Source organism: Neomonachus schauinslandi, chromosome 12, assembly GCF_002201575.2.
Source record: "Neomonachus schauinslandi chromosome 12, ASM220157v2, whole genome shotgun sequence".
Taxonomy (NCBI): Eukaryota; Metazoa; Chordata; class Mammalia; order Carnivora; family Phocidae; genus Neomonachus; species Neomonachus schauinslandi.
The window spans coordinates 104,737,104-104,763,798 of NC_058414.1; the positions used below are offsets into that span (position 1 = coordinate 104,737,104).

Consider the following 26,695-nt stretch of genomic DNA (forward strand, 5'->3'; position numbering starts at 1 on the left):
TGCTCACAGGCTCATGCACACATGCTCATACACTCACGCACACACACATGCTCACAGGCTCGTGCACACATGCTCACACACTCACACTCATGCACAAGTGCTCACAGGCTCGTGTACACATATACTCACACTCATGCACACACACATGCACACACTTATGCACACATGCTCATAGGCTCATGCTCAGGTGCTTACACACACTCACATGCTCACAGGCTAATGCACAAATGTGCACACATGCTCACACATGCACACTGGCTCACATGCACACACATACACAGATAAGTAGAAAAAACCTGCAGGAAATCCTCCTGCCAAGGGCAGGGTCCCTGCCATAGAACAATCACCCAATTCATCCATCTTGGAGACAGGGAGCTTGGTTACGGGGTTTTCCCCGGGAGGCTGGTGACGGGTGTGGTCCGCTCACCCAGGAGCCCATGGTGAATCCCTAGTTCCTCAAATGAGAGGAAACCAGAAATTTTACAGGCTTCCATGGGCCAGAGAGAGCTGTTGCTTCCTTCCTTTTGGCTTCAAGTACTTACAGCAGAAAATGGGAAGACCCCTGTCAGCAATTTCGGATAACCTTGCTCCAGGTCAGGCGCGCCATCCTTCTGGTGGGGTGACGGGAACTTGAGTTGAGAGCCACTGCCCAGGGGTTCTGGAACATGGGGCCTCCCAAACATGCTTTCCCAGAGACTGGCGGTTTGTGAGTTCCTTCCATGTCAGCACGTCTTTCCCATGGCACCGTCTGTCAGTCCCGGCAAACTCCCGCCAACCCGTGGAGGTGCAGCCGCCGAACGGGGGACCCCTCACGCGGGGTAGGAGGATGTAAGTGTGACCCCTCGTGGTTGCAGCGCACCAGCCATCTCGGCCATCCCAGGGGGTCAAGGGAGGCCCGTCTTGCCTGGACCCCCCAAGGAGGGGCGGTGCGCTCCCAGGGTTTTCGGCAGGCTCTGGTGGCCGTGTGGCCGGGACCGCACCGTGGCAAACTGAAGCAAGTTCTTCTGGCTGTTTGTCTGTCTGGGGAAGCACTTATGACGTTCCATTCGACAGATCCCGCTTCCTGATCACTAACGTCCACGTCCACCCATGCTCGCCCTGCCTCCCGGTCCTTCTCCTCCCACAGCCTCCCCCAACGAGCCAGGCTGTGTGGACGAGGGCCCACGTGAGCTCCGGGGACAGTCCTGCGGGAAATCCCTCATGCCAAGCCCTCTCCGCCACGGCTTCTGAGCGCGCTGCGTGGGGCCCAGGCCGAGGGCAGAATCGGCGCTGGAAACCCAATTCTCAGCACGGAGCAAACGGTCCGTAAGTCGTGGTCCCGGGACAGACCGTCACCACATGTTGCTTCGTGAGGTGTCTAAAGACTAACACTTTTCTGTGGTGGCCAATTACCCCTTTCCTTGAAAACGCAGAATTGGTATTAGCTACATGGCAGATAATCCCAGTTATTTAACTTAAATATTTATTTACTTTAATTCCCCTTCGCTAGACCACAGCCCCTGGAGATTCCACTCCCCACACGGCTACGGGACCCCGGAGCTCCCATCCCTCATCCTCCTGCTGATCCCCGTGCCTGGTGCCCGGCCTCTTCCGCAGGACAAGCCGCACCTTCAGCCCTGGGCTGCCAGGAGCGGGGCTGCGGGCGGGCAGAGAAAGTGTCTGCAGAAACACGGACACCTGGGCGCTTGCAGCCCTGGTGAGCAGGTGTTCACCGCCAGGAGAAGGTAGACCAGGACGTCACAGGGAGCTGGGGCTGACCAGCACCCTCACTCCTGTCCCCACGAGGATGTCCCCTCACGCTCACACAGCGGTGGAAACCTAACCGACAAGGATGGAATTCCTGTCCAACCCCGACACTGAAAACCGCCATTCTCCATCGGTGGAGAAGGAAGAGACCACTCCAGCGACAAGTGGCTGTGGGAAAAGCAGCTTTAGGAGGTTGTGATGGTCAACACGACGGGGCCGAGGGGTGTGGATGGGGTTTGGGTGGCTGACAAAACGTCCCTTCCGGGGCATCTGTGTGCTGTCCCTACATTAGCAGTTGAACCAAGAGTCTGAACAGAACACAGAGGCGGAGGAAGGCTGAATTTGCTCTCTGCTTGACCTGGGATATGCATCTTCTCCTGCCCTCGGTCATCCTGCTCCTGGCTCTTGGGCCTTTGGGCTCCGGGTGGGGCTTTAGGCTCCCTGGGCCTGCAGCTTGCAGATGGCAGGTGGTGGGACTGGCCGGCATCCATAATTGGTGGGCCAGTTCGTTATACATTTCCCTCTCCCCCCTCTGTCTCCACATACACCCGTCTGTTGGTCCTGCTTCTCTCAGGATGAGCTAATCCTTCTGTGACTAACACGGGACTGCAGATATCAGCACAGCAACCGACGGCTGGGACAAGGGGTGCAGCTCATGTGCAGTGAAGACCGCGGTCACACCGGGCAGGTCGGCGCGAGGAGAGGCTGCGGGTGGAGCGCACGGGGCACTCTAGTGCAGACTCCACTCCTGCCCACATTCTGGGTCCTCGGGTGGAGGAGGGTCTCAGGAGGAGAGTCAGGCGCAGGACCTGAGGGGCAGCGTCTACACAGGTACGTGTGGAGCCTACTCCAGGGACCCCAGAGGACGACGGTGGCTGGCAGGGAATACACCAACCTGACTTCCAGGAGGCATGTTTGCTCCTGAAAAAGCCTCACGAATTCCCTATCCATGTAGGAAGCGATACGGACAAACCCCAGGTGAGCCCAGGAGACCCGAGTGTGCTCCTTCCCTTCCCGCCCTCATGCTTGCTGAGGAATGAAATGTCTCTGGACCCAACAGCAAACCTGAAGCCTTGACAGGGCAGGGGAAGGTAGGGCAGGAGGGAAACAGGACACAGCTCTTGTAAGGCTTAGACCTCAATGTGAGGGACACACACAGCACCGAGCAACATGCACGAGGGAAAGGTTTTCTGAGTCCTTCCTGGCCAGCATGGAAGGAGCTGTGCAAGGAGATTTCCGTCCAGAAAACGCTGTCCTGAGAAACCACATTTTCTCTGTGTTTCTCCAAAATAATCAGACCATCCCATAATCAGCTCCACTTGAACGAGGGGGTAAAAGTGAATGGAAAATATACGCCAGGGTCATCATTTTAAAATATACATTAATACAAATATTCTGCTCTCTAACATAACTACAGCGATCTAAGGAAAATCCTGTTTCTGTAAGTCGGGCACATTTTGATATACAGTGAAGCCACGTGGTTATCCTGTCACTGGCATGCTAAAGGGCTATATTCTCCTTTGCTAAGGATGAAACAGCATATCTTGTTCTTGCTCTCTAGGAATTTATGGGTGAGCTAGAAAAGGGTCTGCTAAACGTGGCCACCTGTGTCCTAAGGGAGACCCCCTGAGTGCCGGGGGGTTTCCTAGTGGCCCGGAACACTCCGACATGAAGACAGGGCACCTTGATGGGACCAGAAATGGGATATCTTGATGGGATCAAACTGCACTGTGTTTACTAATGAATCCCTGTTTAATTCAATGTTTTCAAATGCTTGTTGATGTGTAGGGGAAAATGGAGCCTTCAAGAAAATATCAGGAACCCTCACACGCACACGTGCGCTCACGCACACACATACGCAAAACAACGTCCTGCAGCTACTATCTTTTCTTTTTAAAATCATACATATTTCATTAAGCTTCATGCAGAGTGTCTTCTGATTTATGGTAATTGTCAACAAAAGCAAAAACACAGATGATTTTAACCCTGCAGTAGCTAGGAGTTACCTGGCATGAAATTATGTTGTGTTTTTCTTAAAAACGAGAGGGAGGGTCCAAAACCCTCCCTCTCGTTAAACGCCCCGGACCCCGAGTTAAGGAGATGCTGGCCTGAGACAGCGAATCAGGGTAGTACCTGACCCGGTGGACACCCGCCCCCACCCCCCCGCCCGTGATCCCAGTGTGCTCACAGCCTGGAGGACTCTAGTGAGACTCATTTCCATATCAAACCCAATTTAGATGAAACGTCTTGGTTAAAAAAAAAAAAAAGCCAGCGCATCAATAGCCCCTTGATTAGATTTTCATCTCCTGAGCAGACAAATATGAATATTTATTACCATGAATGCAGACTTTCCTCTTTCCATGGCTCTGATCTTGAATATTATCCACTGCTAATTTTTATGAAAATTTGGGCAACATAATGTTTTCACATAAACTGACAGTTCTTGAGATAATCCTGTTATTGTCTGGTTGAAAATGACAGCTTCCGCTTATTCATGTGTTAACGAGGGATTAAATATTGTTTTTCATCCCCATAATCTAAGATGGACTGGAAATTAAAAATTGAACATTGTATATTAGCAGGGCTTTGAGGACCAGAATTTGTTTGCATTCACTTAGAGGAGATCTGTAAATTAGCAGTTTCACAATCAGTCCCTTTTATGTTGCTGCCGAAGGCAGCATCATAAAACATCACTGACATTTCTAAAATAAATTCATTACTCTACCTGCTGCACACCAAAATGAAAAGGCTTCCATCGGTAAATAAGCCACAAAGAAACAGACAACCCTATGCCAAAGAAATAAAATTGCAACATAATTTACATTGTTTCAACGTCAAGAATTTTTTCAGGGGCCCCCCACACTAGAGGGGTGTGTCTACCCTGGCGCTGGCTGCCAATGTCGCTGGAGGGAAGAGTCCTGGTGGGTTAGTCACATAGGCCAAGCCTCCCCTGCTGCCCAGGATGGCTGGGTCTTCCCACCTCAACGCCACCACTGCTGAGACTTAATTTATTTGGACCATGTGGTCATTTTTACTTAATTGCCATGGCTGGATGTCAGATCAAACCATGGATTTGAAGGGTCTGTGCACAAAACTATCCCATTATGTTTCTAAAAATGCACTCTCTTATTTTTTACCTCCCTCCTCGGTTTGGTAGGATGTTTCACTTTTCCACTAATTGTTCAACATGGTCTAGGAACGTAGCACATATATATTTTGGGATGGTAGCTTGTTGCAACACTATCCTTTGGAACTAATATGCAAAAGGAACCCAAAGTTTAATCAGACACTAACAAGACAGATTTGACCATGGGTTAGTGTTATGGGCTGAGCTGGAACCCCCCATCCACATGTTGAACCCTTATTGCCAGGACCTCGGAATGTGACTGTATGCGGAGATGGGCCTTTACAGAGACGACGAAGTCAGAATGAGGTCCTAGGGTGGGCACTGATCCAAACTGACCGGCGTCCTTATGAGAAGGGATCAGGACAGACACACCCAGAGGAGGACCAGGTGAGGACACAGGGAGAAGACGGCCGTCCACACGGCAAAAGACAGAGGCCTCAAAGCAAACCAACCCCGACCACGCCTGGATCCCAGACTTGCGGCCTCCGGGGCGTGAGACGGTGAACATCAGCTGTTTAAGGCACGCCAAGTGTGGTGTTGCTGAGGCTGCTGTAGGAAACAATGCCTGTGGTTTCTGTCAGACATTCGAGGTCCACCCCCTGTGATTGCAGTGTGGCTTGATCACGCGACAGAGGAAAGACGTTTATATTTTTAGTGTAGCATTAAGTCCAAGTGCTTGTCAAAGGAAGAAAGTTACTTCCTAAGAACTATCTTTTTGCTTTATGCTCTCATTAAGAAAAACAGAGCTGGAATTCCATGAAGAGGTCTGTGCACGCAGAAACCTAATTAGCCTGTTAACCAGGACTTTTGTTGCAGAGAAATAAAAGGTGAAGTTCTGTGCATGCAAACGGATGAAGACTTGCCAGTGTCCTGCTACCCAGGGCCCTCACCACCCCCTTCGGAGTAGCTTGGTGCTACCGCCCCAGGCAAGGGGGTTCTGTGTGCACCTGCTGTTCTGAGGATTCCCTACCACGTGATTAGAACGCATGTTATGCAAATGGGGAGGGCAGCCCTCAGGCCGGGGCTGGGGCCTGCGTCCAGCGTCCAGGGAGCTGCAGAGTCCTATGGGAGCCCCAGGACGCACCCCTCCCTCCTCCACCCCCGGTTATTTGCCCACAGTTAGTGCAGAGCAGGCTCTGAGCCGTGCCTCCGTGGGGGGCTTCTGGGCTGGTGGGGGAGAAGAATGTCTGGTTGGCAACACGGACACACCTGGAGGACACCGAAACCAAGTCCTACCTGTCAACCCTCGCCCACACTCCCAGGATTTACCCACAGGCTTTTCCCAGTCCCTAGGAGGGGTAGCGTGCTCAGAATTTGGAAAATTAGGATTTTGCACTTGTAACTCATGAACTTTGCAGGTGAAAATTTTACATATGCACTTAACCTACCTTCCACTTAAAAATTATTTCATATCATAGAGTACAGCAGGTGTTCATGTGCCTTAGGGGTGAAACAAATGAGATTTTAACTTTTAAGAATCTTGATGAGAAAAAATAACTTAATATGACAATACAACAAGAATTAGCTAATTTAATAAAAATAACAACATTAGATTTACTGTTCATGTTGACCTGAAGATACGGAATTCTCAGCGGGCTCTGTAAGGGAGACATGTCCGTGTATTTTTCCCTCTGGGAAGTTCCGCAGGACAGGCGTGATCCATGAGGACCCCACCCTCAGATCTGGATCCTGGTTCTCCTCAGTTCTGTCAGTACCGGCAGACATGGGTGTGTGTGTGTGTGTGTGTGTGTGTGTGTGTGAGGTCTGGTGGCTCAAACTAGATTATGAACAGAGAAACAGATCTGGCTGGAGAGGCTAACTCTGTTCATACAATCAGGAGCAAACTACTATATCCCCTTCCCAAAAGGAGAAAAATTCAGTTGTAGGTCAGTCAATAATCAATATTGGGACCTTAAGTCCAGAAGATGGAGGACACCTGTGATTTTAGGGTACTGTGGATTGAATTTGTGTCCCCCAAAATGTATGTGCAATTTCCAACTCTCTCTACCTGTGGGTCAGGCCTTATTTGGAAATCGGGTCTTTGGAGACGGGATCAAATTAAGATGAGGTCCTACTGGGTGGGGTGGGCCTCAGTCCACCATGACAGCTGTCCTCGTAAGAACAGACACACAGGGGAGAAGGGAGCTCAGAGGCAAGGCTGGAGAGATGGGTCCCTGAGCCAGGGGCCTCCAAGGACGGCCAGCAATACCAGGAGCTGGTAGAGCCAGGAAGGACCCTCCCCTGGAGCATTCAGAGGGACCCCAGCCCTGCCCGCACCGGGATTGTGGATCCGGCCTCACGGAACGGGGAGAGATCAATTCCTGTGTCTTAAACCCCCAGTGTCTGCACACTGTTACAGCGGCCCCAGGACCCTGACACCCAGGCCGCTGGTGGTCACAGTCTGGGCAAGAGACCAGTGTGCAGCAGGACGTGTCTGCCCGCTGTGGGACCCATGCAGGGCAAGGGCACGTCGGAAGTCCAGTCCTGCTGACTGGCTGTGGGGGTGCCCCATCTGGGGTACGTGGGGTGCCAGGGCTTTTTAACAAGGTTTATAATGAGGATGCCGAGACATCGTAGGACCGCGTGGCCCCCGTGATGGATTTCGGGGCTGGTGTGGACGGCCACCACGCTCGGCCCAGGAGCCCAGGGAAAGGGAGAGGGAGGGGCGCATCCTGCCGCCCCAGGGGACCTGCCAGGGCCCCCATCCAGCACTGGCCACATCGCCCACCTGCAATCGCTGTCCTTCGATGCGGGTTCACGCATTTACTGCAGGGGGAGGCACCCTGCAGACGCAGGCCCTGCTTCGAGGGAAGGGCAGCGGGAGGGATCCGCTCCCTTCCTGCAGGACAGATGTGCACACACGCTGGTACCCAGAAAACCTGAGGTCACATTTACCTCTGCCAAACCTGACAACTGCTGCCTCGACGGCCTGTTTTCACAGAAGTGTTTTCAACTTAGCATTTGATTCTATTCTGTGTTATATTGATTACTAATTATTTCACGTGATGAAAAGATCCTTTTTAAAAACAACAACAAGGCTTGGATGAAGCACAGAGGAGGTATTCGAATCAGCTGTCATGGAGACAAAGCCGGGTCCAGCAGGACGGGAGCTGGGGTGTCACAGAGGGTCCTCAGGGACAACCGACAAAGTGCACACAACACAGTTACGAGTCACAGATTTTCCACGGAGGTCTCAAAGCCCCGGGACAGGTGGTCTGAATGATCCATGGAGAAGGGAGCGGCAGGGGCGTCTACCCTGCAGCCAGGGTTCACGATTCAATTCGTTTCAACGCGTGTGTATTGAGTTTCTGCCACATGTCAGGCCTCATGCGGGGTGCTGGAGACACGGGCGTGACTGAGACACGTGGAGTTACTGCTGAGTGCACGGTTATGGGGGGACAGACACGAAATCACATCACTCCGCTCCGCTCTGACGGATGCCATGGGGAGAGACGGGCCGGAGCGGTCGGCACGCCTCACTCGCGGGCTGCCTCGGGGTCGCGGAGCGTCTGCCGGCCTGAGCAGCCCCTCCACCCCTCCCGACCTCAGGACCCCCAGCCGGGAGCAGCTTTCTAAAACCCAAGCTCTTGAGTGCAGTGGGGAGGAGAGATGCCCAGTTGTCGTGGGCTGATCTGTGTCCCCCCCAAATGATATGCTGGAGTCCTAAGCCCCAATACGTGACGGTGGGACCTTATCTGCACACAGGGCCCTTCTAGAGGTCCTCCTGCAGTGCGAGGGGTGTCCTTGTGAAAAGAGGACGTCGGGACATGAACACAGACGTGCAGGCAGACGGCAGGAGGAGCCGGCAGTCCAGCGGCCACGGACAGAGCGTGGAAAGCATCCTCCCTCACCACCAATGCGGGACCACCCCGCCGAGAGCAGGACCTCAGGCCCCAGAGCCGGGGGACTTGCTTCCGGGGTCTGGGCCACCGGTCTATGGTGCAGCATCCCCAGCACACGAATGCACCGCTCTTCGTCCATGTCCTACCGAAACCTGGGCAGGAGCCGGGGGCTCGGGCCGCAGCTGCTGTGGGATCTCAGGGGGACGCTGGTCTGTCTGTGGGGACCAGAAGCCCGATGTGAAGCCCTCCCACAGGGGGACGTGGGTCCGCGCGGCAGGGGCCACTAGGTCCCTTTCACCTGAAGGCAGGACCCGGGGCCTCTGGGTTTCAGGCTGGTGCGGTGCCACTTAGGGACTAAGACCCGGGCTTGGGAGTGGGACCGCCTGGGCCGGGACCCCACGGCCGCCCCGTCCTGTGGCCTCTTGTTTGGTCTTCGTGAGCTGCGTGTGACTGGCGGCCGGGGGGCTGTGCTGTGAGGAGCCGGTCGAGGTTCAGGTTGGTGGAAGTTCCCTCCGGTCTTCTTCACTCTCTTTCAAGCAATTCCAATTCTTACCATTGAGCCTTAAAAAGGGTTTTTGAAATAATACCTTCTGAGGGCTCTCAGGAGTATCTCTAGAGTTTAGTTTTTTAAATGAAAACTAACTTCTGAGGCCACACTAACCAGTTCTGCGGAGGAAGCTACAGGGACAATCTTACACTTTATTGAGACGGACCCCATTTCTTACGGGGACACCATCCAATCCCGGCCTAGACAGCAGCCCGTGAGGAGACTCATGCCAGGCAGGCCTCCACAGAAACGCAGCTGAAGGCACGGGGTAGGGGGGATGGCGGAGGGGAGGGGAGGGGAGGGCGAGGGGGAGGGGAGGGGAGGGTGAAGGGGGAGGGGAGGGTGGGAGAGGGGAGGGCAGAGGGGAGGAGCCACAGGCAAACCTACTTATTTTATCTTATGTGACTATTTACTCTGGTATTGAATAAAAATTGAATTTGTCACTATAGCAACTGCCACATCACATGGCGCCTCTCCTGCCTTTAAATCACAAAAAGTATTGAAAAGACATTCGTGGCCCATGCGACGTGGTACTTTCTATAGCATTTCAGAAGGAAAAGATGTTGTTTCATAATAAACTCCTATTTGCCGGTATGTCGAGTGCCATTAATTCTATCGAACACACTTCTGTGTGATTTTCTCCACTTTTGAGAAAGAAGAACACAGGATGGGGAGCGGCAGTGAGGACTGCATTGGGGGGGAAGCCACGGAAACGCCAGTGGCCTGTCCAGCGAAACTTGGAACACCTCATCTGGGGGCCGCTGAGCTGAGGACAGAACAGATCTGGGCAGGCCCTGCCAATATTTTCATGCAATTTCATGCAGAGCTCCCGTGTCAAACACAAACGAAGAACGTTTACAAGAAAACAGGCTTCCCTCAGAACCAATGCACTTTTTGCATCTAGGAGGAAAAAAGTTCCATTTTCTCCATCTAGAAATGCAGATTAGAATAACCCAGGTGACCTGTGCACCCGAGGACAATTGTGGGGGGCCCAGATCTCTCCAGCGCACCCGGAGCCCCAGCAGACATTCGGCCATGGCTTCTGGGTCACCGGATGGGAACTGGGCAGGGACGCCACACATTCCCTGGGACCGAGCTGGCGTGCATCGGGGGGTGTGTGTGTGTTTCTGGAGAGGTTCCAAGGTTAGCCCTGGGCTCTCAGGGGGCCCGTGACCGTCGGTGTCCCCGTGCCAGCCTCAGGGCTGGCAGAGAGGAGCCAAGGGGGAGCCCTGGGAGGCCACGCAGCTGAGGAATATCATGGACCCTCGAAAACACAAGACCGGCATCTCAAACTCAACCACAGTCTCCGCCTGAGAGACCCTGTCCACCCTGACGCCCCCATCTTCTCCCACCCATCCCACTTTCCCTCACATGCTACCGTCCTTTCTTGCAGAGACTGGAGTCCACTGCTCCTGTTCTGACAGCACCCATCCTCACCCACGGATGAGCACCCACCACTCCACGTTAGGCTCCCTGGCCTCCGGTCAGAGCCCGCTCTCCGCCCTCCAGCCTCCTCCACACACCCACACCCAGTGCTCTTTCCCTTGGATTTCCAAGTATGTGCCTTGATCCAAACACCAGCGATGTTTTAAATGACTCATGATGCCCTCCCTGTGCGCGACACGGAGCCACGGATGTCCACAAATACGTGACTCTTGAGCTGTTTGCAGCATTCCCTACAGCAGTCTGCGGGGTCCACAGGCCAGGAGCCCGGGGCGTTCACGCGCGGCGGGGTTTCCTCCTGCGTCCTCGCGTATTTGTACGTGTGAACGTGGCCTCCTGTACTTTGGTCGCATGTCTTTTCTTAGTTAAAATTGTAAAGAGCGGCATCAGAGGGACAGTGACACAAAACTGCACGCGCTGAGCCAGCACGAGGGTTGGGCCCCCGCTCCAGTGACGACACGGCAGCTTCCCCTCGACCCGACCGCCTGCGGAGCTCTTCCCCCTCCTGTGACTTGGAGAGGCTTACCCTGCTGGTCTCTTCACACTGTGGATGAAGGTCCCTCCGTGTCAAGTCATCTCCTGGGTCTGACTGGACCCCCTGAGCAGGGCCTCTGAGCACGTGCGTCCAGAGGCCCTGGAACGAGCGGACGTGGTCTCTGTCCACAGGCAATGGTGCGCCGAGACCTCAAACATCCGTCATGCCGCACGCGGAGAACGCCCACTAATTCCAGGGGTAGGAGCACAACCGTCGACTCACAGACTTTTAAGGAACTTTCGGGATCAACCTGGTCTTGGCCACGGAATGCTTTCTTTGAGCAAAATCGTGCCCAGGAGCCCGAGAAGGAAAACAAGGGAAGCACAGAGAGTGGGGCCCATCCCTCACCACCCTCACCCAAACAAGATGCTCACACTCCAGGTCCCTTGGAAGACGTATATGAAAACCACACCCAGGGGCACCTGGGTGGATCAGTCGGCTCAGGGTCCGGCTCTTGATTTCGGCTCAGGCCGTGCCCTCAGAGTGGTGAGATGGAGCCCTGCGTTGGGCTCTGCGCTCAGAGCAGTCTGCTTGAGATTCTCTCTCCCTCTGTTCCTCCTTACCCCACCCCCACTCCTCTCTCTTGCAAAATAAAATAAAATAAAATAATTAAAAAAAAAGAAAACCATGCCTAACATCACACTGCACTGAGGATGGGGTTCAGGACACGCTTCCCCCAAATATGGTGCCCGGACATAGAAATATCTCAAGCTGAAGGAGTTAGAGATGGTGCCAGAGCAGGAGGGTCTCTCCGACGACCCCTTCTCCCTGAGGCAGGTCACAAGACCCTCATGAGACAGGTGTCCTCCCTGGACCCAGAGGACAGGAGTGCCCGTATCTCCTAGACAGAGCGACATGGAGCAAGATCCCTCAGTCTCCCCACGCACTGCCCTTCCCGCACACTCCTTCACCTATCGTGTTCCCCACGACGGTCTACCCCGCATCAAATCCAGCATGAAATACTGGGGTCTGTCTCCTTGGGTCTTCGTTTCCTTATGCTCCCATGTCCTGTGCAGCTTGTACTGAAGATATCTGTGTGCTTTCCTCCTGCTCATCTGTCTTTGTCGGTTTAACTGTCGGACCCAGCCGGGGACCCTAGGAGGCTTGAGGAAAACTTTCCCCTCCCTACACTAGATGGAAAGATTTTCTCTTTTGGAATCCAAACAGATGGCCATCCCTCTTCCCCATGAATCTGCCAGGTGACGGGGGGCTCCTGACCACCAGGGCAGCTGCTCTGTGGTTGACCCATGGCACTCGGTCTGAACCAGGACCGCTGTGTGGTGAAGGGTCCCCTCACTGGGCTTCTGAGCCTCGCGGGCCAGCTGTTCTCCCATTGAGATGCAGCTGTATGTTCATCACGCCATCAAGAGATCAGAGAGTAACTCTTATTTCAGATGCACTTGTGGGAGCTAGACTCATGGGTCTGCCCTCCTGGTGACAATCACCTAGATTATCTTCCTTCTAAATATTTGAGTTTTTCTTGTAATATTATAATTTTCCTTTGGAAGAAATAGGACTTCATTAATTTGAAGAAAATGCAAACACTTTCAAGATGTCAGAAATCAGATCCTGAAATACGTCAAAATACCCCCGATCTATTAGGAACGTGTGGGTATACTGTAAGCTGTTCATTTCCTTTACGTTTTGTTTTGAGATATTTCCCTTTGGCTTAGAGGGCTTCAACGCTGTGTTCTGTCACCACGTGCGTGAGTCATAAGTGGCAGGGAGAGAGACTGCCGAGCTCCTGGCAATCACCCTCTGCTGCGCAGGCAGACTCAGGAAGTAGCAGGGATGCTCGTATCAAATACATTTCAAAAAAAATTGGAATGGTCAAAATCAGGTTGAACACTGCGTGAGGCAGTTAACCTTAGAGAAACAGACGTCCTTAGCTTTTTAGAAAAAATACCTCCACTTGCCCCCTTTGTTCCCATTTTCACTTTCCAAAACCGGCTCCCAATCTACTAGCCTCCGTCAAGGGCGGCTTCTGAATGTGGATGGGTTTGGCAGAAGTCCAGGGGGACGCGGGGGTCCTGGGCTGGGGAACCCACCGGAATGACCTCAGTCAACTTCCAGGTGAGGGAGCACGGCCATGCTGGTCTCCAAACCCCTGGTGCACCAAGGAAGCCCTGGGGCTGCTGACAAGACAGAGGGGCTCCCGGGGGGTGGCAGGTGAGCCCCCGCGTCCAGGTTCCGACTGGGGACCCGAGGGCAAACGATCAGGTGGAAGGTGGAAAGGAAGGAGCCAGCGTTGTGGTGGTGGGCTCGCTGGCCCTCCCCACCCCCGCTCCGGGGCCCATGACCGCCGCCCAACCCACTGCATCACCAGCAGCCCACCCACCGAGGCAGACCCCCCACCCCGTGTTAGAAGGGTGGACATCCAGAACGAGCAGAGGGCGATTCCTTCAATTTTCTGAATAGTCATCGTCACAAACAATCTAAGTGCAACTCAAGTCTCTGCGAGTTGGCTCAATCCGGTGTGTAGACGGCGCGATGTGACCAGCAGGGATGCTTGGGGACAGAGATGGGCTGGCAGGGAAATCAAGCGCCCTGCTTTGCCCACTTTGTGCAGACCTCCGAGTGCAGAAACGCGGGGCCGAGTGGGGCACAGTGAGCGCGTCCGTCTGGAGATCTAAATTTGGGGTCACCACCCTTGAATAAGTGACCCCTGGGGAGGCAGTACAGGGTGAATGAGAAGACTGAGCCTGGGGGCAGTTGGGGGCCTGGGGGTCAGAGCAGGGCCCTCCGCATGGCCAGGGTTCCAAAAGCCAGCTGGACCGCCACGAGGACAAGGAACCTCAGTCCTTGTGGCAACCACGAGCCAGACGGCACTGAGGGTGGGATCTTCAAGTCCTGACGGGGCTGACGGGAGCCAGCGGGTGAGGTGCTGGGTGGGGGATACGCACAAATGTTGAATTAAGGGTTTGCTGTGAAGGGATCTGGGGTCAGAGGTACCATCTGGTGTCAAGGGGTTTGTATTCAGCAACGTGGGAAATACGCGGTGTGTTTGTTTGCTGACAGTAGCGAGCCAGAGAAGGGGGGCCTGGTGTATAACTACAGGGAGCAGCAAGGGCAGAGCCGGCGCCTCTCACGCCTGGGGAGACCCAAACACTCGTTCCAGCTGGCGGTTCAGACGCAGGAGGGCGCAGGGCTCCGCCCTGTGCAGCGCACGTCGGGACCACAGACCGAGGGTGGCGGGTGCGTGATGCACACACACCAGGGGTGGCCGCGGAAGGAGGAGAACTTCAAAGTCAGTGTTCTGGGCAAGTACGGCAAGTGAGCGTCCTTGGACATGACCGTCTGGCGGTGTTGAGTGTTTGTCTGCGGTCTGTTGGTAGTGAGTTGGCAGTCCGTCAGCAAGGAGGGGATAGCAAAGCCAGGGAGACACGCCCGCCACCCAGAAATGGGGGGGCACGTGGAAGAAGACACACATTCACACTAAAGCATGGACGCTCCTGACAACACGCAGCCGTGCTCCCGATTTGTGGACAGACGGGGGATGCACGAAAGGGGTAGTGATGCTGGTGGAGGTCCAGGGAGGTGAGGGTGAGCGCATTTGTAGGTCAAGAGAAAAGCGACGGTGTGAGGCTCTCCAGACCTTGGTGTGAAGCTCGTCACCTGGAACGGACGGAGATGGCTTGCTCACCTCCAACAAAACCCAATGCAGGTGACGAGGCCACTTTGTCTTGAGAGGAGATGGTGAGCCTTAACCCTCAGTGGACCCCAGCTTCCAGGGAAAGGGGAGCTCCACGAGGTGGGAGGTTTGTCTCTCTGTTCACTGCCGAGACCGGTCCTTAAACAGTGCCTGGTACACAGTAGGCGCTCAGTGCATATTGTTAGGATGAATGAGGTGCGCCAAACTGCACAGGGTAGGCGCCTCTCAGTGCAGACACAGGGAAACACTAAAGAAAACACATCCACTTAAAACCACACACAACTAAGACCAAAGAAAAGGAAGGGTAATCTCCAGATTCCAAAAGCAATAGAGAAATAAAGACATGACGTGAGGGGGCTGTTACAGTTGCTCTCAGAAGTCTGCGGCTTCACACAGGCCCCGGGTGTGGGGCGGGCTCGGGCGTGGACTCGTGTCCCCATGAGGACCACGTGCACCCCGGGGGGGGGGGCAGAACCTGGGAGAGCGGCCGCGTGGGAAGTGGCCTCGGATGGCGCCACGGCCAGCTGTGAGGGGCCGCGAGCCAGTGATCCTGCGAGGCGGAGATGCGAGCACCTCCTTGGACAACAGAGGACACGGAGTCCTGTGGGGAGAACGGAGCCTGGGCGGGGAGGGCCTCGCCTCACAGCTCGGGGGCAGAGACTTGGGACAGGCGAGCAGAGCAGCGGGAGGGAGGCAGGGGCCGCGGGAGCAGGGTCTGACCCAGACGCTGGGGAGGAGCGAGAACACAAAGTCGCAGCTCCTAGAGACCCTCCGAGTCCTCAACAGGCCACAGTTCGGGCTTCACGGAGGACAGTGTTTGCTGTCAGTGTTTGCTGGGAAGGCCGCGCTCCATAGCAGCCAGCCCGTGGCCTCAGCCCCGGTGGGTCCTCTCTTTCCCGAAACCACGGGAGGCCATGTTTCCCTCGGAAGAGGAGCCCTGGGGTCTCGGGGGCGGGCCCCACAGCACACACCCCCAGGGCAGCACAGCCGGCCTCCCACGCGGCCCACGGACTCTCGTGGGCAGAGGACTCGCGGCACCAGAGCTTTCTTGGCCAGCAGCAGTGGGGACGAGGTGGCACCAGAAGGGGTTCCCACCCGACGAGGATGGGACGGGACAGGAAAGCAGGGGCAGCACATCCAGAACCTTCCATCACGACTCCGACCCGCCACCCCGTCAGGGGGCCTTTCTGCCACCGGCCACCGCGCCTTCCCCGGGCTTTGGCTGCTCACTACCTGCCGAGACCACCGCCCGCTGCAGTGGGGCAGAGTGGATGTCCCGGCCTGATGCACGCTCCACGCTCCGGCCCCAGCCGGCGGGCAGGGAGAGCACCAAACCAGCAGAGTCTCGGTCCCGTCAGGTCTTTGCCGACGAGTTTCCGCCGGGCCCCCTGCGCTCCGCCCGCGACATCCCTGCAACAGAGTGTGGGGCCGCTTTCCCGGCAAGACTGTTCCTACCCACCTACCGCTCGGGAAGCACCGGAGCCCGGCTGTGGAGAACAACTAATTAAGCACGTTCTTACTTCAAGGGCCAGGACTCCTGGCTGCCGAACGGGAGATTCCCCAAGAAAGCGGCTCGTCTCTGAGTGGCTCTGCGGAGGACGTCTCTCGGGGAGCAGGGAGTACTCACAAATAAGCGGCCCCATAAGAGCTAATTATCTGTAATCCCGAGTGCCGTGAAATCTGAACTCTCAACCGCAATGGCACGATTGGTCTCGGTCCGCGCTGTCTTACGTAGGGCCGCACACCGCTCCTGCGAGGAACCACGTCCGCTCTTCTGCCTACAGTTCACTAAATTGCCCCAAGACGGGGAACGCAAGCATCGGCCAGGCTTCCTGGAGGTGACTGACATCAGCTTTAATCGCTGATGGAGCGTTTGGTCAAGTGCCTGTCTCTGAAGCCAACACGGCCACGTGAGGGCCTCACCGCCGCTGTTGGACGAAGTCACGCCACAGAGCCTTCATGCATGCATGGCGCCCTAAGCCAAACGGGCCCGCCGACTCCCCCGAGGAGAGAAGAACCTCCCTCACTGGCTCATGCCTACACATGTAGCAATTACAAAACCTCTGAAAAGGAAGCATGTGTTCTCTGAATGGCAATGTTTTCCTGATGCAGGACTGTTTTCTCTCAGGGAGAAAAACTGACCTATGATGGGTCCAAAGGCAACCCAAACCAGCGTCCATTAGCCGGGCGCCGCGGATGGGTGTGTTCAAGCCACACGAGGAACCAACCAACTGGCCTCCCCTAAGTCAGCATGCCGTCACCTGGCCTGTCCGCGGGCCTGCCCCCGGCCGCCGACCACGCGCATCTCGGAGGGCAGCCCTCCGCTACTCACCGACCCACTTCCAGCGTGAAGAATTTTCAGTCCAGACGCCTTTTCCAGTTTGTCCTTGTTGTCAACTGTGAGGAAAAGTTAAGAAGTACAGGGTCAGCGTGCAGAGCTAATTGTTCTCAAGTCACCCTGAGCATTCCCCTCTACCAGAAACAATCCGTTAAGTCACTGCACGGACGGCCTGATTCAGCCGCCGAGCTTGGAGCCAGTCTGGCTGGTGCACCCGAGCATGAGGCCCTGCTCCCCACCAGAGGCAACGCACGGGGACGGCCTTCCCGCGGGCCTTCGGCTTCATCCACAAACGTCATCCCAGGGAACCCACAGAACTGTTGTGAAAAGTGCACGAGACATCGTGTGCAGACATTCTTTGCAGATGGTAGAGTCTTACTTTCGAATGATTTGCTGGTTATTCACTGTGTTATCATTGGGAAATGCGTGTCATTAACTAGCGTCCCGAGCTCACAAGACTCACTGAGGGCCAGCCTGAGTGTGTGCACGCACCTCTGCGGGCTGGGAGCTGTTCTCTGCGCTACCCGGCCCCTAGAGGAAACATTCCATGACAGTTTAGCTCCAGTACCAGCCTCGTCCTCGTGTGCTCCTGACTTAGAATGAGGAAGACCTGCAGAGGACGGGTTACCCTCCAAATCAGACCAAGAGAAATGAGCTCTGGAAACAATTAGCAGATGTGAATGAAGACTCAGTAATCCTAATGGCAGCACCGCAAACCCACCTGCCCCCACTCTGTCGAGAAAAAGTTGTGTCGCAGAGCAATTGACCTTGGCTCACAAATCTGTAGGAACAGTCTTCTGGGTAAAGCCCATGTCACTTCGGAAACGAAAACCAGGAAAAACGGAGTTTTACTGCAGACCCTAAGAATGCAGAGTGCCTTCGAACCATGAGAGACTATGGACTCCGGGAAACAAACTGAGGGTTCTGGGTGGGGGGGTTGGGGGATGGGTTAGCCTGGTGATGGGTATTAAAGAGGGCACGTTCTGCATGGAGCACTCGGTGTTATGCACAAACAATGAATCATGGAACACTACATCTAAAACTAATGATGTAATGTATGGGGATTAACATAACAATAAAATTTTTTAAAAAAAGAATGCAGAGTGCCTTGCCATTGTGGTTAATGCCGAACGAGACCAAGAAAACATCAATTACACCACCCCTTACTGTGTCCGCCCCCACTAATCTTGGGTGACGGCATTCTATGCTGTGCAGGGATGCGAATGAGATCCCCTTACAGCCCGCCTGCCTCACCTGGGGGCCTTTCGTTGTCTTGTAGAAAGTTCTTCCCTTTGAACAAATGCACATTATTTTTACGTGCAGGTAATTATCCCCGCACTGAAAGGATGAGGCAAACACACCCGTCTGGTTCAGAGCCTCACGCTCGGGTGCCGGAGCAGGTGGAGGGCGGGGCAGGGCGGCAGCCCAAACGGAAACCCCGAATGGAGGAGGACGGTCTTCAAGAGCGACAAGACAAAGCAATCGATTTTAATGTTCTTCTCTGAACAAAGGAAACGTTTTGCTAAATGGCAAGCTACTTTTGGGGGGAATGATAGTGAACTCTAAAATAGGCTGAAGAACAGAAAGCACATGAAAATGGAATTTAAAAAGTACTCTGTTTGTTGCCACAGGGCAGTGACGGGTATTCCAGCCGGCCCAATCACAGCAACGTAGGGAATGCGACCCCAGGGTCGGCAAACCTGCTCCAAGGGGCAGGTGGAGACCTCGAGGCTGGGCGGCCGGGGGCTCCATCCGCCCCCAGAGAGGAGGCTGCGGGGACCCTCCTTAAGGGAACCGTCCGGTTGTGTGCCAAGGACACGTCCTGTCGAGGCAGCGGGTGCGTATCCACCCGCACGAGCGGGAGGCCGAATGCTGGCCGTTCTCTGCCCGAACGCCTGCTCGTTCACAGGTCTGCCGGGGAAGTTCGGACCCTCCCGCAGAGCAGACAAGCCCTCCCCTCGTGTCCGCAGACGCACGCAGCCGTGCCGCCAGTCCCGCGGGCCCAGGCGCTCCTCCGAGCCCCAGGCCCTCGGGCAGGCCCTTTCCCCGCGCCAGAAATGCACTGCTGACCTCAGCTCGCTGGACGCAGCGTCACCTGCCGAGCACCAAGCCCCCGGGTGCCAGAGACCTTCCCGGGGATTCCCGCCCACGACCATGCACGTCTTCGAGCCGCGCGGTGCGGGCTCACCACACGCCCAGGAACCGTCGAGCCGTGGTGTGGATGCCCCGTGTTCCCACCGCCCGCAAACAGGGACGCAAATGCTCAAGTGTGCAGAGAACAGTAAAATGTAGTGATCGAGCCAGCTACTGGGTCCTTCCGTTTTCAACGTCACTTAAATGTGTGTAAAATGTCATTTTTCACAACTGGCTCACAAAATCTCTGGAAACATGGCAATGAGCCCCAGTAAGTGGAGAAAACCGGCTCCAGCCCTGCTGTGGAGAACTCTGTGCCCAGGTGAGGGACCAACGTGTCCTGATTCCGTGACTGCCTCACGCGCGTACACGGCACCACGCCACGTGCACGCTGGTCATCAGAGCCCACCTGAGGAGGCCTACACCTTCCCACTCCTACCAGACGTTTTCCACTGGCACCTTCCGACCAGCTCCAGAAAGTTCTGGAAGGGACATCGGCTGCCTGGTAGGCTCTCTGCGAAACGCTGTGTCACCAACACGGAAGGAAAACCACAGGCACCGTGCTGGGAAGTGGATCAGGGAAGGCCCGGCCCGTGGCTGTGCTCAAATGTGTGTCTGCCGTCTGCACAAGCGGACCTGGGCTCTGGGACGGCGCATTGGTGTGCACAAAGTGACCCCGGGGATCAGAAAGCATCACGTTACCGTGTCATTGCGGTCTTCGCTTTGTCGTAAAGCGAAGTCATGGCCTCCGAGACTCGGTGAAGCCGCGGGGCAGGGCACCTGCCTCCCCCGCTCAGGAGGCACCACCGCCCAGGGCCTCTCACAGCTGCCTGACCTTTTACAATGGAGCTCACTCAGTTCAGACCGATCAGCAGTTGAGCCAAACAACCTGAGCCAAGCAAACGACGCTGCTTCCAAAGAGTGGAGGTTTTCTTTTTTTTTTTTTTAAGATTTTATTTATTTATTTGAGAGAGAGAATGAGAGAGAGCATATGAGAGGGGGGAGGGTCAGAGGGAGAAGCAGACTCCCCGCCGAGCAGGGAGCCTGATGCAGGACTCGATCCCAGGAGTCCAGGATCATGACCCGAGCCGAAGGCAGTCGCTTAACCAACTGAGCCACCCAGGCGCCCAAGAGTGAAGGTTTTCTAGTAGTAAAGGTGGAGGGGCTGGTTCACCGTCCCAGACTAACCCAACTAGAGTGTACGTCCAAGTCCAAATAACCAAGTCCGTAATGAAAACAACAGTAAGACTGCTGCCCGCCAGGTACCGAGGACGCGCGCTGCTCATACCAACCTCATTAATCCTTAGAACTAGCTGGGATTTAGATCATGTGGTCTCCATTTCAGAAATGGGGAAACCGAGGAAGCCCAGTGGGTGGCGCTGCCCAGAGCCGCGGGCAGGTCTGACTCAGGCCGTGCGGACCCACAGCGCGGGGGGCTGCGCGTCTGGGGGGAGGGCACGGAGGGGTGGGTGTCTGGCGAGGACCCCCTTCCCGGCTTGCACACCACTGCCTCCCAGGGGTCTGCTTGCACATGACGGGGGGGCTCTCCCTCCCTCTTCTTACACGGACCCCAACCCTGCTGGATTGGGACCCCACCCTTGTGGCCTCGGTTGACCCTTACTCTCCCCGTCTCTCCAAACACAGACTGGGGTAGCGTTTCAACATGTGCGTTTGGGGGCGCCCCCGGCCCCAGCTCAAGGCCAGTCACGCCCAGTGACACCTCTGCAGGCTGACCTGCCCTGACTCCACGCCCTGCCAGTGGGCCGGTGGGGAGGCCGAGGAGAGAACCGGGGTCTCCCGCAGTCCGAGCAGCACAGGCAGGCCTCTGTGGAGCCACAGTGCTGAGGGGGCTGGGAGCCTCCGGCACGGCTCCCCTCAAGCCCCGGGAGAGCCCTGCGTCGGGCTGAGGCTCCCAGGACTGCCAGGCTCCCCGGGCACCCTGCTGTCCCCATCCCCCTTCTCTGTGCTCCGCGGCCACACCTGCCCCTGGGGGACTGCCGTCACGTGACGGCCCCAGCCTGCCGCCGCTGGCTGAGCGGGGCCTCTGCACGCTGGGCGCCCGGGGCTGGCCTCGCTGCTTCCGTGGGCCACCGGTCTCCACCCTCAGAAAGACACAAATCATGCTGAGCTGCTGGCCCTAAACTCGGCACGGACAGGCAGCCTGCCGCTTCTTGTCCAACAACATTTCCCCAGTTTATGCTTCCAAGTCCTACGCGAACCTGTTCTCAGGAGAGTTTCTCTCCAGGGCGGAGCCTGGAGCCGCACACGCGGCTCAGGAGCGCCTACTGCCCCCTTCGTGGGTCGCTACCGGCCACGCCGCAGGGCGGTTTCCACCGCGTCTTCCACCACGTCTGCAGTCAGACCGGCTGTGGTCCCGCGCATGTTACTTCGCCTCACCTGGCCTCAGTTTCCCCTACGGAAACTGCATCAGAAGCCTCACTTCCCGAGCGGCGGGGAGGATGACGGTGCCGTGCACACCCCAGCTTGGCACGCGGCAACAGTTCATTACTTGCTTTACCGAATGTGTAGCAGCCGCCGTCTGTTTGCTCACTGCTCCAAAATGCCAATAACCTCTGGTCTCCAATACGATCAATGTGTTGATTGATGCTGCTTCTGTTTGCTGCAGAGGCCGAGCGAATGTGCCGGGTGACCTGGGTTAAGGTCTGGCTCCTGCATCAGCGTCACCATCTCCCTGAACCCCCTGGTCTGCGCTCCGCTTGCCCTGAGAGCCACACGGACGCCCGTCCTCTTCCGCACGATGCACCTGTTCTCTGCTGCTTTCCCTCGGGATCCTCTGCTCCGTCCACTACTCCTCATAGTGAGGACTCGAGATTCCTCAACTTCAGGTCTCGGTAAAACTATCGTTTCCTGGCCTTTCCAGACCTTTGAATCAGAAAATCCAGAGGTGGATCTGATAATCTATATTTCCTAAAAATTTGTTTCCATCCCTCATCACCAGCTAGTTTTTAGGATTAGCCAGATTGAAGTGCTGTTGAAGAGAGAACTAGTGTCTGCCTGCTAAATCATCCGCTCATCCATCCATCCATCCATCCATCCATCCATCCATCCATCCAGTGCTCTCCGTGTGCGGCTGGGTGGCGTGCCAGGTGTTGGGCGGGCGGTGAGTGGGCGAGCCCTGCGAGCTGACAGGCTATCGGAAGGCCTCCCATGAGGCAGGATGCAGCAACCACATGCCCAGGGTCCAGTGAGAGGGGGCTCCGGATGTGACCACGCCGCTCCAGATGTGGCCCAGCCAGTGTCAGCCCAGCAGGATCACGGTGACTGGGGGGCTCCCTGGGAAATTATGGGGGAGTCCTTGAGCGAGCCTCGCTGGCGGTGCCCTCGTGATGGACTGGAAAGGCAGGTGGCCCATCGCTGTGACCTCAGTCAGGACATTACGTCTGTCCCTGTGATAATTCCCTCTGCGACATCTAGCCCATCCTTCCATCCTACAGATTCTTCACCCAGAATGCAGGGTGTCAGCCAGCCGTCCCGTACGCGGGCCTCCGGACTATCCTCCACATGCATGGGTGTGTGCATGCACTCACGCACACACGCACAACAGGACGGACCCAGGCACAGTCCTGTGGTGTGGACCCATCTTTCAGATTGATATCAACCCTCACATTCTACACCTGGCTACAGTTGTTCAGCAGGAGGTGAATCTACCCCATAATGCTCCTCTGTCCACATTTCCTCATGTTTTCCACAGGAGATCATGGGCAGCCCGGTGTCCTGCGGACGCCATCCTGGCTCCAGGGCCCCCCTCGATGCCACCGTGGGCCACGCCACAAAGGGGTGAAGAGCGTTGGGCACGATGCTTCGGAGAGGACCCGAGGCCGTGTGCACCGCCTGTCTGAGAACTCCTTCCAGACCTGCGGTGACACCACATTCTGGAAGACCCACCCCCCGCTCTTCCGAGGAGCCTTCATGGTGGGTTTCCTGCCATGTCTGCAAGCCCCCGTGGCAGCCAGGGGCCGTGGCACCTGTGGCCCATGCTCTTCCGTCCCTTCTCAGTCTTGGGGTCACGTCTTCTCTGTTTTGTTGTTCTTACTGGTGGAGAGGCCGAGCCCCGCGCGACCCCGTGCTTTTCCTACAGACGGCACAGGACGCGTCCTACAGACAGCCATTCTTTGCTTCTTTTTGCTCAAACGTGCCTGATGTGAGAGCAGACCCAGCGGTCTTGGCACTCTGCAGCCCCCAGGGGCCCCAGACACCCTTCTCGACCCTATCCTCGGGCGCTCACCATCTCATAGGATCTGCTCCGGGGGTGCCCTCAGCCGCGTGGGTTTCCTTTCAGAATCCCCTCCGCGGGGCGGAATTGCAACATGAAGATCCTCGGCCTCGCCCCGCGCCTCACGCGCTGCCGCCACCAGGCCCTTGGGCCGCGGCCCCGGTGCATCTGCCCTGCATGCGGTTCCCTCCACATCGCTATCTACACGAAGGGCCACTTTCTGGGAACGCCACGGGGACACTGCGTGTTTTTCAGTCTTTGGCTAAGGCATTTTGAGGGGAATAAGGAAAGCTTTGCTTCTGCCAGACGTTCTCTCCAATGTCAGCTCCGAGTTATTTTCCTGGCCCAGCGCAGACTCTGAGCTGGTGGGCCCGAGCAGGCCGGCGGGCTGGGAGGTGGAGACCCTGGGAGAAGCTGCTTTAATAATGCCGAGAACAATGCATAAAGCCCATTTTTATCTTCACGGGAGACAAAAAGGGTTTCCAAACACAAAAAAGAAGTCCCTTAAAATTAAATTCACTAGATGAAGAATATGCAAATTACCTGGAGAAGCAGAACCCTACAATGTTCTCAAAATTCTGCAATAGCCTATTTAATTAGTATTTTAATTTATCAGAATAATTCCTTGCACTGGACAATTTATGCAGTATTCCATGTAATTAAGCATGTAGCTACAGTGTAGTAATTTTGCCTCTCTCTTTGGCCCTGTCATTTTAACTGAAAGGGTGTGCAGAAGTCTCTTCTGTGATCTAAATGGGGGCAAGACAACCGAATGGCCAAGCTCCATTAGCAAGAACACGGAGAGGGAGTGGGGAGCAGGGGGCAGGCGAGGCCGGTGGGGAAGCTGACCCCCTTCAGGGAGCCTAGCGCCCCTGAGGGTGGAGCCCGGCTGCTGGCAGAGCTGAAACCACTGTTCCTGGGGGCACAGATCTGCACCTGACACATTTCCACCTCCAAAATCCTCACCCGCTCTGCCGCACATTTATACCCATAGGGGCGTCCGTGAAAGGGGTGAAGCATCTGGGTCATTCGGGGACCTCAGAGTGGACCTGCTGGGCCCCTTCGCCTGGGGGTCGGCCCCTCGAAAGCCGCACAGCTGGAGCCCGTGTGGGGGCGGGGGGAGCAGGCCCGCTCTGTCCCGCACAGCAGGTGCCACGGCCGCCCCCCCAGGAACTCTGCCACCTTGCCCACACCCTCCTGTCTTTGGTGGGGGCAGAGAAGTATCATGGGGTGAGGGGGCCTGCTGAGGCCCCCCGACCCCTCCCTAGAAATAACACCGCGCCCAGTCTTCTCAGGGCAGAGCATCTTCTTATGCAGGAATCAGAAAAAAATAGGAACCGTCTGCCTAATTGCAGTTCATTCTTTTCCCACACATGCCTTTTCTAAGAAGCAGCCTGAGTCAGCGGCTGAGGCCCGTGGGCATGATTCCTCTCCCACCGTAGGGGCCGGCTGGAGGGCCCGTCTCTGCAAGTTACAGCTCCCACGCTGTGTTCTCCCGGATAGTAACAGGTATTCGGTAAAAAATGGGGTCCCTGTTCACACAGGTTGGGGAAACACAGAGCTAAATAAAGCCAAACACACATACACACACCTGCTGGCCTTCTCAGAGCCTTTAATCTGCTGTATGCTTGGTGGCCGCCTGGAGGTGGTGCGGTGTCCCCGACAGGCCGGGGACCACGTTAGACCACGGGGAGGGGCCAGCAGGGGAGGCACTGGGAGCTGCTTGTCAGCCTCACCTGCCTCTGGATCTGGGGCCTCCCGAGGGGCGAGGGCCCTCCTGCAGGGCGACGGTACTCCCCTTACCCCGAGGAACCGAAGACTCTCTCTCAGAGGGACGGGGCTGTGGCTTCCCATGACAGAGCCCTACCCGATCACTGACCGGCCTGGAGCCCCAGAAGGAGACCGACTGGTGGTAGAAGGAACTCCTGTCAGTTAGCGAAGGTGGGCCACGGCCTCTAGGACCAGCCATGCACAAGCCGGTCACGGTCACGGTGGGAGGGAAGGAAAGGGGTCTGAAGGTACAGCCCGGGGGTCGTGAGGCGTGAGGGAGGGCAGAGACGGGCCGCGGAGGAAGGTGCGGGCCCAGGCCCTGCAGGGCGCTGTGCATGGACACCAGGCCCCAGGCCTCACGGCTGCGAACTTTCTCGGGGACCTGAAGGGACCCCTTCTTGAGAGCCCTTTCTGCTCACGAGGCCCTGCAGACAGGTGGTGTCCTGACCCCAGTCCTTGAAAGGATTCTTGGGGCTAACACATGTCCATGGCTCATTTGGACTTTTGCGTTGTTCCGCTCTATAGGCTGGGCCTAGCCCACCCAGAGCATGTCCTCAACCTCTCCGATCCACTCTGTAGCAAGCCCCATCCTCAAGAAGGGGGTCATTCTCCCTCGCAAACAAGATGCCCTGGGGGGGAGCACAGGGCTGGTTGCACCTGCAGCCCTCTCTCGTTCTCGCTGTCCCACACGTCCCTCCCCAGGGTCCCGGGCTGGCCCCGTCTCTGCTCAGCCCCACAGATGCGTTCTGCCCTGCAAACCCCCTGTGAGGGTCAGAGGCACAGTAGGACCCCTGGTAGGGGTGCCTGGCTTGCAGCCCCGGCGAGGGCGCCCCACCTCCGCGGCCTCTGTCCTCTGCTGCCCAGTGCGGTGCGGGCCTGGGGCGTGGGCACGGCTGAGCCACTGAGACACCGGGTGGAAGAAGACACAAATTAATCACCTCGTCAGACCTCCCAGAGCCAGGAAGCCACAGACTCTTGCCTCAAGCAGCGTCACTTCCCAGCCACTCTGAGCATACACAGAACCCTCTGTGCATCTCAGTTTGTGGTTCTGGAAGTTCTCAGGGGTTAGCACAGTAGTTCTACACGCTGGCAAGAGAAGTCCATGCTGTACTGATGGATTCCTATTGCTCACCACTGTGTACGTGCATCCGTCTAGACGGAACGTGCCCGAGTCATGCTACACGGCTTCTTTCCACTGGCAACCACGTGGGTCCCGAAGCTAGACGGAGTTTATTTTTATAATAATGACTACGATTGGATTACACTTTCAAAATGCAGAATTACAAATTCCTCTTTATTGGTATTTTTGAGCTTTTTTTTTTTTTTTT

General features: G+C 56.2%; 1 protein-coding gene across 1 annotated transcript in view; it reads right to left on the bottom strand.

The window, feature by feature from the left end:
* Positions 1-26,695, bottom strand: part of PTPRN2 (protein tyrosine phosphatase receptor type N2) — a 628,914-nt gene that overhangs the window by 258,803 nt on the left and 343,416 nt on the right. Inside the window, exon 14 of the mRNA XM_044920028.1 lies at positions 17,225-17,289. Coding sequence (XP_044775963.1) covers positions 17,225-17,289 — 65 coding nt within the window. The remainder of the gene's footprint in view (positions 1-17,224; positions 17,290-26,695) is intronic.